Source organism: Leptonychotes weddellii, chromosome 10 (genome assembly GCF_054177405.1).
Source record: "Leptonychotes weddellii isolate Sample4059 chromosome 10, ASM5417740v2, whole genome shotgun sequence".
NCBI classification, from domain to species: Eukaryota; Metazoa; Chordata; class Mammalia; order Carnivora; family Phocidae; genus Leptonychotes; species Leptonychotes weddellii.
Genome location: NC_138378.1, coordinates 38,283,584 through 38,296,538, shown reverse-complemented (window position 1 = coordinate 38,296,538; position 12,955 = coordinate 38,283,584). Strand labels below are relative to the sequence as shown.

Here is a 12,955-nt window from a genome sequence, read left to right as displayed (position 1 = left end):
GAGGGAGAAGCAGACTCCCTGCCAAGCAGGGAGCCCGATGCGGGACTCAATCCTGGGACTCCAGGATCATGACCTGAGCCGAAGGCAGTCGCCTAACCAACTGAGCCACCCAGGTGCCCTATTGAGGTGTATTTTATATGCCTTAAAATTCACATTTAAAATGTACAATTTGATGATTTTTAGTAAATGTACAGAGTTGTGCAAAGATCACCACAATCCAGTTTTAGAATTACAGGCAGAGTTCATTTTAAACAAAAGTGTCTCTCATCATTTTTGAGCTCCTTCTAAGTTTAGTAGTTTTAAAATTTTTAAATCAAAAGAGGCTCAACACTGGTACTTGGACCCTAAAATTTACAAAGATCAAAAAATGAAAATTCAATAATGTACACTATCCAATTAGAATAAACAAGTCAAATGAAATATAGACAACATAACTGGGTTTTTTTTAAAGATTTTATCTATCTATTTGACAGAGAGAGACACAGCAAGAGAGGGAACACAGCAGGGGGAGTGGGAGAGAGAGAAGCAGGCCTCCCGCGGAGCAGGGAGCCCAATGTGGGGCTCGATCCCAGGACTCTGGGATCATGACCTGAGCCGAAGGCAGACGCCTAACGACTGAGCCACCCAGGCACCCCTAGACAACAGATCTGTTTTCTTATGGTAAAATATTCACTGCTAACAGAGCACATAAAAAAAGGGAATTCTATGTCCCTCCACACTAAATGATAAAAACCCACATAATGAAACTGAGGTCACCATTCAACAGAGAAATCACAAATGTTCAAATATGCTTAACAAAAGCTATCACCTTGAGTTCAGCAGAAACTGATGACTGTCAGGGCAGACACAAATTCAACCTCACTTTATTTTTTTTTAGAATAGTTCCACCAAAATGAAACACAGAAAAACACTTAAAAAATTCACATACCTGATTTCTTTGGAAACAGAAATTACAGGCCCAAAGTTTCGCTCGATAATCAACCTGACTGTGAGAAAGATAAATATAACAGCTAGGTACCATTTTCATTTGTAATGTAGAAAGCATTCAAATGTAATCCTCAAGTTCAGTAAATCACACAGATATGTTTGTGTGTGTGTGCATGAATGGATGGAGGTATGTAAAATGTCCATTGCAGTTAAAGAGTTCTGGCTGTTAAATACACCAAAAATTTCCTTCCTACAGTGGCAATGAAGAATTAGTAAACCTTTTTTTCCTCTTTTCTAATTTCCTTGATAATATTTAAAATTTCATGATTTTATATAAATTATAGGTTATTTCCCTTTTACCCTATTATCTTAATATAATCTATGTGAGTTTTCTAACATCTTTATTGTTCAGATATGTGAAACTACCAAATTTCAATACTAAAAGCACATTTCATGCACAGGAAAAACCTGGCTGACTTTCACCTCACCTAGCTCACTTGAAAAAGTTGGGAGGCATGCTTCTGGGTGGATACACTTCCTAGAACTGGTTAAAGATACACTTCAGTTGCTTCTTTGTCCCCTTTCTACATTTAGAAAACAAGCAATGGCTATCTCTTCACAAGAAGAGCAGCAGCATCGTACTTATGGTTACATTAAGTAATAGCAAGGGCAATGCAGTAAAAAATGTTCCCTCATATAAAAGTATTACCTTTTAAAGAGTATTTCTGATACTCTTCACCTCTTTAAAATATTATTTCAAATAATGCCCACATTTAAGAGAAATATCATAGGTCACTATCTCAGGTACAAAAAATTACACTTAACAATCATTAAGAGTTGTGATTTCTTCTGCGTATCACTTCCTGCCATACAGCATCACCATACCAGGTAAGTATGAAAAAACTGTTTAAAGCTTTTCATTTTTGGAAAATGCTTTTCATTTTGGAAAAGGCACGCATATAATCTACAGTTAAGCCAAAAGCAAACTGAAATTAGCAAAAAAAAAGAAAAGAAGGGAATTTCAAATCATTTCCCTTTGCTTCCACCTCATTCCCGTAAGTTCCAATTTTATCTGGAGTATTAGGCCGGGAAGACTTTACAAGCATTTATCACATAAGAATCTCACCATGCACTTCTCTACTTCTCAAATTTGATGACCTGCCCAAATTGAATCACTTTTATGAGAATCACGTAAAAGTCATAATTACTGTATTCCTCTTTCTCACTAGTTTTAAAAAGAATTCATACCAAAGTGGATTCAGAATGGCTTTGCAAGTTGTCCGGCTACAAAGCACAGGTTCATACTGTACGGGAGGCAGGTCTGGACGTTCTTTCAAAGGAGTAAGGAGACAAGCCAGGGGAACAACCATTCTCGTAGCCTCAAGACGGCTGGAAGGCCACACGTTCCAACTAAAGCGCACACCATCCCGTTCTTCATTCTGCTGAATGAACTCCAGATATGTTGCCATAGTCTAAAAAGAAACTGAAGATAAAGCTGTAATTTTATGTGAAATTCTCAACTAAACTTCAAAAAAGAAGATAGTCGACAGTCATCTAACACAATGTTTTTTAAACACTTAGTCCGGAAGAACCAGTCACTGTAGGATGACATTTCCCTTCCCTTTGATCCCCAAAAGCCAATTAACTTCACAGTTATCTTTGACTATTGTTCCTTTCTCAACTCTCTTTACCACTTAAAGAAATAAATAAAAGGTGTGGGGAGTTTACCATTATTTGATCATTTTTAAGCTGCAAGTAGCTGAATACTAATGTAAACCATCTCATAGATCACTCTGTGTGATCTATGAGAAGGGAATTCTAATTCCCCTTGCCCAAGAGTAAGTCTCAAACCCTGTTTCAGCATCCAGCTACCTTCCCCCTTGATCCACTTCCTTCTGTGCTTTATTAAAGCGAACACCGTATTAAATTTTACATTCTAAGTGATTCCATTTTTGTGCCCTTTCCCCTCCTCTCTGTTAACTGTGAAGACAAAAACCGTATGTTGACGTGTGAATCCAATTCATAATCCACCACCAGTTCTGAGCCAAAGTATTTTTACTTGGGATCACCAAAATTACAACGCTAGGTTTGCTATCATGCTGAGTGAATCTTTCACCAGGACTTCTCTCCTCACCATGGTTGCTTATGTTCATGCCTCAAAAGATTCTGGTTAATAAAATAACCATTTAGACTAAGCTTTTCAAACCCCCACACTGCCAACTCCATTGAATGTTTCATACATCCTGTTTACATCCTAAAATCTAGGCTAAGGCTAACACACATTTCAGTCACTAGGGCTCAAGGGAACAAGCCCCTCAAGAAAAATGGAAAAACAGGCAAATTAAAGAATCTTCATTATTAGTAGCCTCTAGTGCTCACTTTATGCAGTGTTGAATAACTGTCTCTATGTTATTATGAGAAGTGCCACACATACTGTAAATAATGTGAACTAAAGAAATGGTTTTTATATGACTAGAAAAGCAAATGAATCAATTAGTTTACTACACACAACCCAGACCACAAAAATTCCAAATGTTTGCTCCAACTGAAACTCTAAAGCATGTATTTGTTCTTTCCAGCAAAGGCAGGAAACTGAAGCACCCTGACACAGGACCCACTTCTGCAGCTACCTGAGTGGCAAAGGGATAACTCAGGTGGGAATAAAAGCATGTTCTAATATCACAATTCTCAGAGGAAGTACCTCTAAAGGTTTCATTAAATAACTTTCCCCATTCAAAACAATTCATTATTAAAAAGTACTGGCTCCATCCAATGTCCCCAGGCAGCTACATATTAAAACCTGCTCTTCCCACTGCCTCCTCCCCTCACCTCTTTTAGAGCACGGATTCTTAACTCTGGGCACAAAACCAACGGGGGACTTCAGAGGGTCAAAAAATCTTCTGAAATTGTATGCAAAATTGTGTGCATGAGCTAATGTGCATTTTTCTAGGGCGGTCGATTTACGGCTCACACCATATCCTCAAAGATTTTCTGAAGAGGTTAACAGCTGAATAAATGAGTGAATGAAAGAACTTTAAAGATTTTGTAGCAGTATCTGCCAAAAGAAAAAAAGACACACACACACGAAAAACTGAACCGCTCATCCCATCAAAGCATAACTTTTCAGGACACAGTAGCCAAGTTTAAGCAAAGTTTAATGCTTGAAGGGTAGTCGGAAAACCCGGGTCCTAGTTCCAGCTGCCACGAAGCAGAAGTCATTTCATCCACATTACCGGTTTCTTAACTGAAAAAAAGTTGAATCCTTCCGCACCCCGAGATTCTGGGGGTTCCCGAGCCAGAAGCCGGCCGGCCGCACCGCAAGACTAGGAACGCGTCACTCTCAGCAGACCCCTGGGTCACTGAGTCCCTCAGTTCCTCTGCCCGCCGAGCCGCCGAGAGAAGGCTTCGTTCCAGGAGCACCAACTCGGTCCTTACAGAGACTCTTGTCCGTGCCCTCGACCCCCCATCACCGGCTCTCCCACTCACCTGGCAGGAGCCGTTCACCTGGCCTTGTCCGCACCCACAGCTGCTAGAGCCCTGCTCCGGCTCCCACCGCCAAGTCCAGCTCAGCTCTCAGCCGACTGGTCAGCGCTCCTGTGTGTCACTCCACGGCGCCGTCCGCTGGCCAATCAAAGAGGGCCTCTCCGGCGGAGGAGCGGAAGCAAGACTTTCAGTGAAGCCGCGCCGGCATCTTGGAATAGGGCAAGACAGTCGTGCCTTAGTCCACAAAACCAAAACTCCTCAGATCCTAAGTTCCTCCACGTTCACCTCTAAACGTTTGTCATTCAGAAAACTCCAGTGTCTGCCGGATTGCTTCCTAGGTGCTGCCTGCACGCCTCAGGGATTCGCCCTGATCCAACATAACTTCCGTTCACCTTAGGAAGTCCCTCTCATCGCCTTAGTTACCGGGAAGCGAGAATGATGACGTGTGGCACCGGAAAAAGGAGGGGCACCATGCGGAGGAAACTGAAGCTGGCCGGGAAAAGGTATCAGCGCGGGAAGGGGCGGGGCGGAGGGACAGTGCGGCCACTAGCGCTAGATTAGGGAATTTCGACAGGTAGAGAAATGCTTCCTTAAATTAATACCAGGTTTCCTCCTTTCGTTCGCTGTGTTGGATTCGCGTTCTCTGCAGGGACTGGCAGTAGTGCACAGTTACTCTCTGCGTGTCTGTCCCTGTCATCCATCTACGAGAAGGTGAATAATTGAGAGCTGTCATATTCAAGCATCCTAGGAGACTAACAAAACTCCTAACTTTATAGAGCACTGCTTTCTACAACCATCAAAGGCATTATACACCTTTTTATAAGTGACAAAAATGAGCACATTTATTAATCTAACCCAGAAATACAGCCTCTCTGTAGTATATGAAAATAAGAAAGCTATATAAACTTAATATTATGCTTAGAATATATCTAGACATCCAAGGGTTACCATTAATTAGTTCAACTTAATATTAGTACAAAATTTTAAATTACCTACAGAACATCAATTAGTTTTAAGTTGATGTACTATGAAACATAATTTACTCTTTGTTTTTACATAATTACTCTTAATATAAAAAGTTTGTGGAACACACCAAGGCTTAGAAAAGGAAGGTCCCTCTAATCCACGTCCCAGAGACACCTCTGTTAACATGTGGTATGTACTGCTTCAGACCGCTTTGAAATACACGGTTACAAACAAACAAACAAACAAACAAACAAAAAAAAAGTTTGTGGAACAATTATTCAGTTTTGTTGAATAAATTTATATTTTTCCAGTTCCTAAAACATTATGTCAGAGTAATGTTAGGTTATTTAATTATTAAACTTGAATAAATTTAGGAAGTTCACACTAATTTTTCTCTCAGTCAGGAAACAAACTCAATTAAAATACATACACATTTGTATTATGGTTTACACTGAAAAAGACAGCCATATTTTTTTAACCAAACATTAAAAGAATATCATTTGCCCAAGGCTTGCTTTGATTATTTGAACCTGGATTCTTTCAGTACTAGAAATTTATGAAAAGGATATTTTAAATACAATCTTAAACATTTAAAGTATTGGAAGGGTTTTTTTTTTAAGATTTTATCTATCTATCTATCTATTTATTTATTTATTTATTTTTGTGGGGGGCGAGGTGCAGAGGGAGAGGACAAGCAGACTCCATGCTGAGCGCGGAGCTCCTGGTGGGGCTGGATCCCACAACCCTGAGATCATGACCTGGACAGAAATCAGGAGTCAGTCGCTTAACCAACTGAGCCACCCAGCCACCCCTAAAGTATTGGAAATTTAATTTCTTTATTTTCTGGGAAGTGTAGAAATATTTGATTTATGTAAGTCTGTATTTATCTCAATAAGCCAATCAGAATATAACTCCTTTAAGAGATATAATCATCTAATTTATTAAAGCTCTCCAAACTTAGTAAACATTTCACACTCCACAGGATGTGAAGACCTTTTTGGATTACAGCCATAAAGACAGACGCACAGACACACAGAGAGTACAGCTTTGGTTCTACCACTTTAGTCACAGGTCAGAAGTGAATGCAGAAACACAAAAACTCACTAGATCAGGTATCAAAGAGCCATTCTCCTTCCCAGTGGGCATGGAAATCTTGACTGATCTGAATTCATAAATAGACAAAAAAGGCAAACAAACAAACAAAAAACCAACCAGATTCTCTGTCTTCTCCTATCCAAAAGAGAATATATCTATGTAAACCATTAATTAACTTAATGAGATCACCAAATGGTCAGAATATAAAACCAAATTCCTAATTGTTGTTGCCATCAATGGTGAGAAACCTACCAGCTGTAAATGTATCGGAAACAAAAAGAAAAATACAAAATCAGTAAAGAGAAGAAACCTGGAGAAAGAGTCAGTCCATTGTTGTACGATTGCCACTTGCATATTCACTGTTCAGTCTGGGAGCCAAAAGCAAAACATGCCTGGGCTTAAGTAAGCAGCCCATGAGGTGCTCTTCAGCAACATGATTTACCCAGTTTTGTCAGGTGAATCCATTAGGATGTTGGTGAAACCTTCAAAATTGTTAAAGTTTCAGGGATGCTTGAGTGGCTCAGTCGGTTAAGTGGCTGCCTTTGGCTCAGGTCATGATCCCAGGGTCCTGGGATGGAGTACCACATCGGGCTCCTTGCTTAGCAGGGAGCCTGCTTCTCCCTCTTCCTGCAGCTTCCCTGGCATGTGCGTGCTCTCTCTCTCTGACAAATAAATAAATAAAATCTCCAAAATTGTTAAAGTTTCAAAAAGGCAAAATTCTGGCCCTCATACAAATATAAAATGAGCATGTGTCAAAGATTCTGCATAACTCATTCATTAATGAGGGAACAAGTAAGGATGTTCAGACTGGTTCAAGGAAGAATTTGATTTATAGATTCATATTTCCTAACACACAAAACCCACTTGCATTTCTGTGGACAAGACTCATTTGCATTGCTATGGACAGGAAATGTTTGCATTACTATTGTTGCAGGATATCTTTTCCTTCTGTGCCTGCAGTGCCGGTGGTTCTTGGTCGCGCTGCTCCCAAAAAGGAGGGGACCCAGAGGGTTGCCATCAGAGTTTCTAAGTCTAGGGGTTTTTATGGGCTTGTTGGCGGGCTGTTTTAATTTGATTAACCCTCCATGCACTTGTCATCCAATCAGGTTTTTGTCATCTAATGTGTGGGAAAGAGTGGAGGGCTCCTTCCAGGATGGTGTAAAATCCTTTTAAGGGTAGTTTCCTCTTAGGGGGAATGGGGAGCCTGTCCCTGCCTTCCTTTCTTCCAACTCTCCTTCATCACTACCTGTTTTCTGTAAATTAATTTCTGTCTCTACAGAGTTGTGAAATAGCTTAGTCAAAGATAAAGGCACTCACCCCTTACAATCAATCAGATGACCCCAGGGATTCCTTTAAAAAATGCCCAGCATTCCATGGAAGTTCACCCAGTAAACTCTTGACTATTTCAAAATCTTTCACAATTTTCATGATATTATTCATCATCTATAATCTAATTTCTATAATTCTGGCTCATACTTATCTAACATGAGATTTATATATTCAGCAACTTGCTGGATATCTCTGGGTATTCTTGGCACCTCAATCTCCATATGTCCTCTTAAGTTGATTGAACAAGAAGGCCATTAGACTGATGTGGCTCTAAGGCCGTGGCAGCCTACATAAGCAAACTAAAATGTAAGCATATAAATGCTTCAAGGTTATGAAATCAAAACACTGAGGACAACCAATCACAAAGAGCCAACTAGACAATCAGTTTCTTCTCTTTGCTTCCATACCTTCTCTATAAAAGTGTTTTCCCTGACTCCTGTTGGCAGAGGGCTCCTAACCACTTCTGGTCTGATGCTGTTTGATTCAAACTGAATTTTGCTCAGATAAGCTTTTATAATTTTAATATGGCTCAGTTTATCTTTTAAACTGAATTCACTGTTCCCCTTGCCCTAAATTAACCCATCTCTTGTACTTTTATTTCACTGGGAGATACCATTCTTCTCCCAGTCAGCCTAGTAACTAAGGAGTTATTCTTGGTCCTTCCTTGTCTCTGATGTGGTTCAAGACACACTACCCCAAAATATGACATGTTGGCATATTGAATATTTTAAGCTGAAAGATTTTGAGAGAGGGTAGGCACAAGGAAGGCCCCACTGACCTCTCCTGTCTCCCTTCAAAAAGGTCATAAGACCTTCATGTGAGAGATGCCCTCCCTTTACCAAGAGGAGACATCTGTTACCTCTGCAGACAGAGGGGTGCTGTGTGAGCTGGACTAGCGCCGTCTTGGATGAATCCACCATTACTACCTCTCTGTAACCTGAAGCCTTCTCCAGCACAGCTGCCCCCCTCCCACACCTTCTTTTTGTCTAACCACACCCTTAAGTACACCCTTGAGGCCTAACATCCTTGATCTGCTCTAGAGATATGACTATGACCCAACTCTTCTCAAACATTTCCTCTGGGGGTGGTCTCCCAGGACATATTCCCCTGCCTCTATGGCTAAAAAAGCAAGTCTTATGAGAGGTGGGCTTGCAGAGATCTACTCATCTTGCAGCTGCCCAAGACACTAGAGTCCTTTTAGTAAACCATCTCTTGTCAAGCTGGACTTACCAGGCTTTTTCTTTGGTCTTATGGCTCCTTCAGCCTTTGGAGGTAGTTTTGCGTATACCTCCCTTAGATGATGAGAGGAATCAAAATGAACAGGCCTTGCTAAGTTTCTTCCAGTTTACTACCCTTAGCTCATATCCTTTTTTTTTTTAAAGATTTTATTTATTTATTTGACAGAGAGAGACACAGCGAGAGAGGAAACACAAGCAGGGGGAGTGGGAGAGGGAGAAGCAGGCTTTCCTCTGAGCAGAGAGCCCAATGCGGGGCTCGATCCCAGGACTCCGGGATCATGACCCAAGCCGAAGGCAGACACCCAACGACTGAGCCACCCAGGCGCCCCTCATATCCTTTTATCCTATTGCATTTTCCTCACGACGTACCACTTCATCAAACCTAGCATAAAAACAATCTGGTTTAACTGCTTTGTTGGGTTTTCATTTCCTATGAAGGCTCCTATGTCATGTAAAACATACTTAAAAATCAATTTGCATGCTTTTCTCTTGTTCATATGTCTTTTGTTTCAGAGTCCCAGCCAAGAACCTAGAAGGGTAGAAGGAAAAGATAATTTTTTCTTTCCCTACATCTCTTGACACCCTAAACCTGAAACTAATAATGAATCACTTGGTCCTGTTGATTTTTTTATTCTAATTATTTCTCAATTCCATCTATCTACTTAGTTCAAGCCCTCATTCTCCTTCATTGAATTACTACAACAGCCCCGCAGAATGATCTCTTTCCCCAAATTTTGTCAAACCCAAATCTCACTTTGATTGCCAGATAGATTTTTCAGAGTCACACATCTGACCCAGACCTTCTGTTGTTTAAAACTCTACCTGGCTTTCCGTCACTCACAGGATAAAGTAGACGCCCCATCTTGCTGTACAAGGGCCTCCATGATCTACTTACCTCAATCCTACAGCACTGAACCAATTGTCTTTCCCAGCCTATGTTGCTGTGTCTCACCTCTCGCCCTTGTGCACACCCTCCACACTGCTAAGAACAGCCAGGTTTATGTGGGGAACAAAGGCAAAAGGAAAAAATTAAAATTTCCTTACTACTTACAGCCCATTGACAAGTCCTTGAAACAGGCAGAGTGACCTTTCTCTAGGAACTCAACTGCCTGGATGTTAATACTTTCCTAAGGGCAAAAGGCCATTTTAGCTTAACACTATCCCAACCTCCCAGATCCTTTAACATATAAAAATTCCTTTGGAAACTTCCTTTATTTCTACCCCAAGATCTATTTTAGCAATCATCCTCCAAGCATATGGCTCACTGACACATCTGAAGGGTCTCATGACTAGAGTTTTACTAGACAGTAATAACGGATCTTTTCCTAACAATACCTAGCCTCCTCAGGGTCCTGGAAACCTTGCTTCTGAAATTCCTTAGAGACTTACACTATCCCTAACCCCCTCCCAACTTGAAAGTATATAATCAATTGCTCCTCACAAACCCAAGGCAGCTCTTTCTGCCGATGGGTCCTGTCCCCGTGCTTTAATAAAACCACCTTTTGGGACCGAAGACATCTCAAGAATTCTTTCTTGACCCTTTGTTCTGAACTCCAACATTTCCACATCATTGGTTGCCTCTCTTCTTTTCTCACTTAACTCCCAGGTGTCCTTCAGGACTCCAAAGAAGCTTTCCTTATATTTTCCTTTCTTCTTATTGGTTAAAACAATAATACTATGTGAAAGAAATAGAAAAGGAACCACAGTAGAGGGTAGAATGTCTAGACAGTGAGTTTGGAGACTCAGAGGCAAACTGCCTAAAGAGAGATTCTGACCTGAAAAGAAAAGTTCAGGCAAAGGAAGGTGATTCAGAAAGAGAGCCGTAGAGGCCGATGGCTGAGTCTGTCAGAAAAATGAAAATGAGGGGCACCTGGCTGGCTCAGTTGGTCACGAGTTCAAGCCCCATGTTGGGTGTAGAGATTACTTAAAATAAAATCTTAAAAAAAAGAAAAGAAAAATGAAAACATCTTTGTCAAGTTCTTAAGAATGGCTCTTTCAATATTAGCAAATGATATACCAGACATAAATATGCATTTTTAATTCATAAAAATGATGTTAGTTTTGAAATCAAGCTATTTCTTCTTTGTTAATGATAAGCTCAGAAAATGCTCGCCCAAGAGATAGAAAGTAGGAAAAAAACCAAGGTGGATTTATGTGTAAGTACATAATCTTTGCAAACGTTATCGACAAAAACAGTCTGAGAAAGGTGACAGTTGAGGCCATTACCTTATTTTTCTCCTTCTCAAGGGAAGATTCAATTACCTTGTGAGTGAGAAGAAAGACAAATCTTAAATCTTGAGGAAGGATAGATCCTTTTTCAGCCCACAGTTCCTGTTAATGGAGTGTCATTGTTTATTGAATGAAAAACCACGAAGCAAGAAATCTCTAGGCTACAGGAATGCCTCTGCTTGTTTTAATTTATATTCAAATTTTAAACAGCTTCATCGTGGTATAATTGACACACAATAAGCTGCACATATTTACAGTGTACAATATATTAAGTTTTGACGTCCATCACCACAATCAGGATGATGAACATGTGTAATGTTTCCTTGTGCCCCTGATATTTTCCATAGTTTTAAGTAAGTGGAATAATATGGTATGTACTCTTTTTTGTCTAGTATCTTTCACTCAGCACAATTATTTTGAGATTAATCCATGGTGTTGTGTGTCTCAGTTATTCATTCCTTCTGAAGTGATTAAGGTTACATTTAAAATTCAATAATATTGAATGAAGAAAAGAAAAATTAAAGGAAATTCAGAGTCTCAGGTTCAAAAACTATGTCTTGTTCTTCCTAAAGAATGTGGTGGTGGGGCAGTGTATCCTTGATCACCTGCTTATGCCTGTCCAAAAAATAAACTGCGTGAGAGTGTTCCTCAGTAACAGATGCTGAAACACCTGCGATGTACACAGTGAGTAAGTCAATGGGATGGGCAAGGAAGAAGAAGCACTTTCCTGTTCATTCCCATTTGTTTCTTTATTTTTAAAAGATTTTATTTATTTATTTGAGAGAGAGAGCATGAGGGGGCTAGGGACAGAGGGAGATGGAGGGACAAGCGGACTCCCTGCTGAGCCTGAGATCATGACCAAGCCAAAGTCAGCCACTTAACCGATTGAGCTACAGAGGTACCCCAAGTTTATTCCTGTTTGTAACCACACATGCCCACTTCTGCCCACCTCAATATAAAAGATTTGGATAGAGACGCCTGGATGGCTCAGTCGGTTAAGTGGCTGCCTTCAGCTCAGGTTGTGATCCTGCAGTCCTGGGACCAAGTCCGGCATCGGCATCAGGCTCTCAGCTCAGCGGGGAGTCTTCTTCTCCCTCTTCCCCTCCCTCCCCGCTCATGCTCTCTCTCTCTCTCTCAAATAAATAAAATCTTTAAGAAAAGTAAAAGATTTGGGTATATCTATGAGGTATGACTGGTTCCTAAAATTTCAGGACTGCAGTATTATAACAGGTGGTAAACCACTTCATTGCTACCTCAGTTTCCCCAGTCTCTAAATTGGTTTAAGTATGTTATCCACGTGCCCTACACCAATGGGGATACCTTTTAAGAGGACAGCATTTGAAGCAATGAAAAATAACAACCAGGGCTGACAGTAACTATTTTACTAACAACTGTTTTGAAATCAGAAGGAAAAGTAATAAGAATAACAGGAGTCCTCAACTATAAATAGGTGATTTCTGAATATTTGGAACTAAAAACAGTTTCCTATAGAAATACATCGTAATTGTAGTAAAGAGAGAACATATCCTGGGCATGTCACAGCCTGTCCTAAATAAGGTGGGGAGGGGACGAGAACGCTAGTAAAAGGCAAGTGAAAGGTGGTTCACATATGATGGAAACTCCCAGGTTTGCTTTGGCCACCTTGTGCGGCAAGGACCGCCGGCGCCCCAGAACTACAATTCCCAGAA

General features: G+C 40.5%; 1 protein-coding gene across 3 annotated transcripts in view; it reads right to left on the bottom strand.

Moving 5' to 3' along the window:
• Positions 1-4,853, bottom strand: part of SEC23B (SEC23 homolog B, COPII component) — a 38,277-nt gene extending 33,424 nt beyond the window's left edge. Inside the window, exons 1-3 of one of the 3 annotated variants that reach the window (XM_006730769.3) lie at positions 4,414-4,853; positions 2,176-2,410; positions 929-986 (exon numbers count right to left, since the gene is read on the bottom strand). In XM_006730769.3, the coding sequence (XP_006730832.1) occupies positions 929-986; positions 2,176-2,396 (279 nt within the window). In that variant the 5' untranslated portion in view covers positions 2,397-2,410; positions 4,414-4,853. Of the gene's footprint in view, positions 1-928; positions 987-2,175; positions 2,423-4,413 lie in introns of those variants that run through there. The other 2 variants (XM_006730770.3, XM_081831973.1) reach the window with 2 other exon arrangements.
• Positions 4,854-12,955: the final 8,102 nt, after the last annotated feature.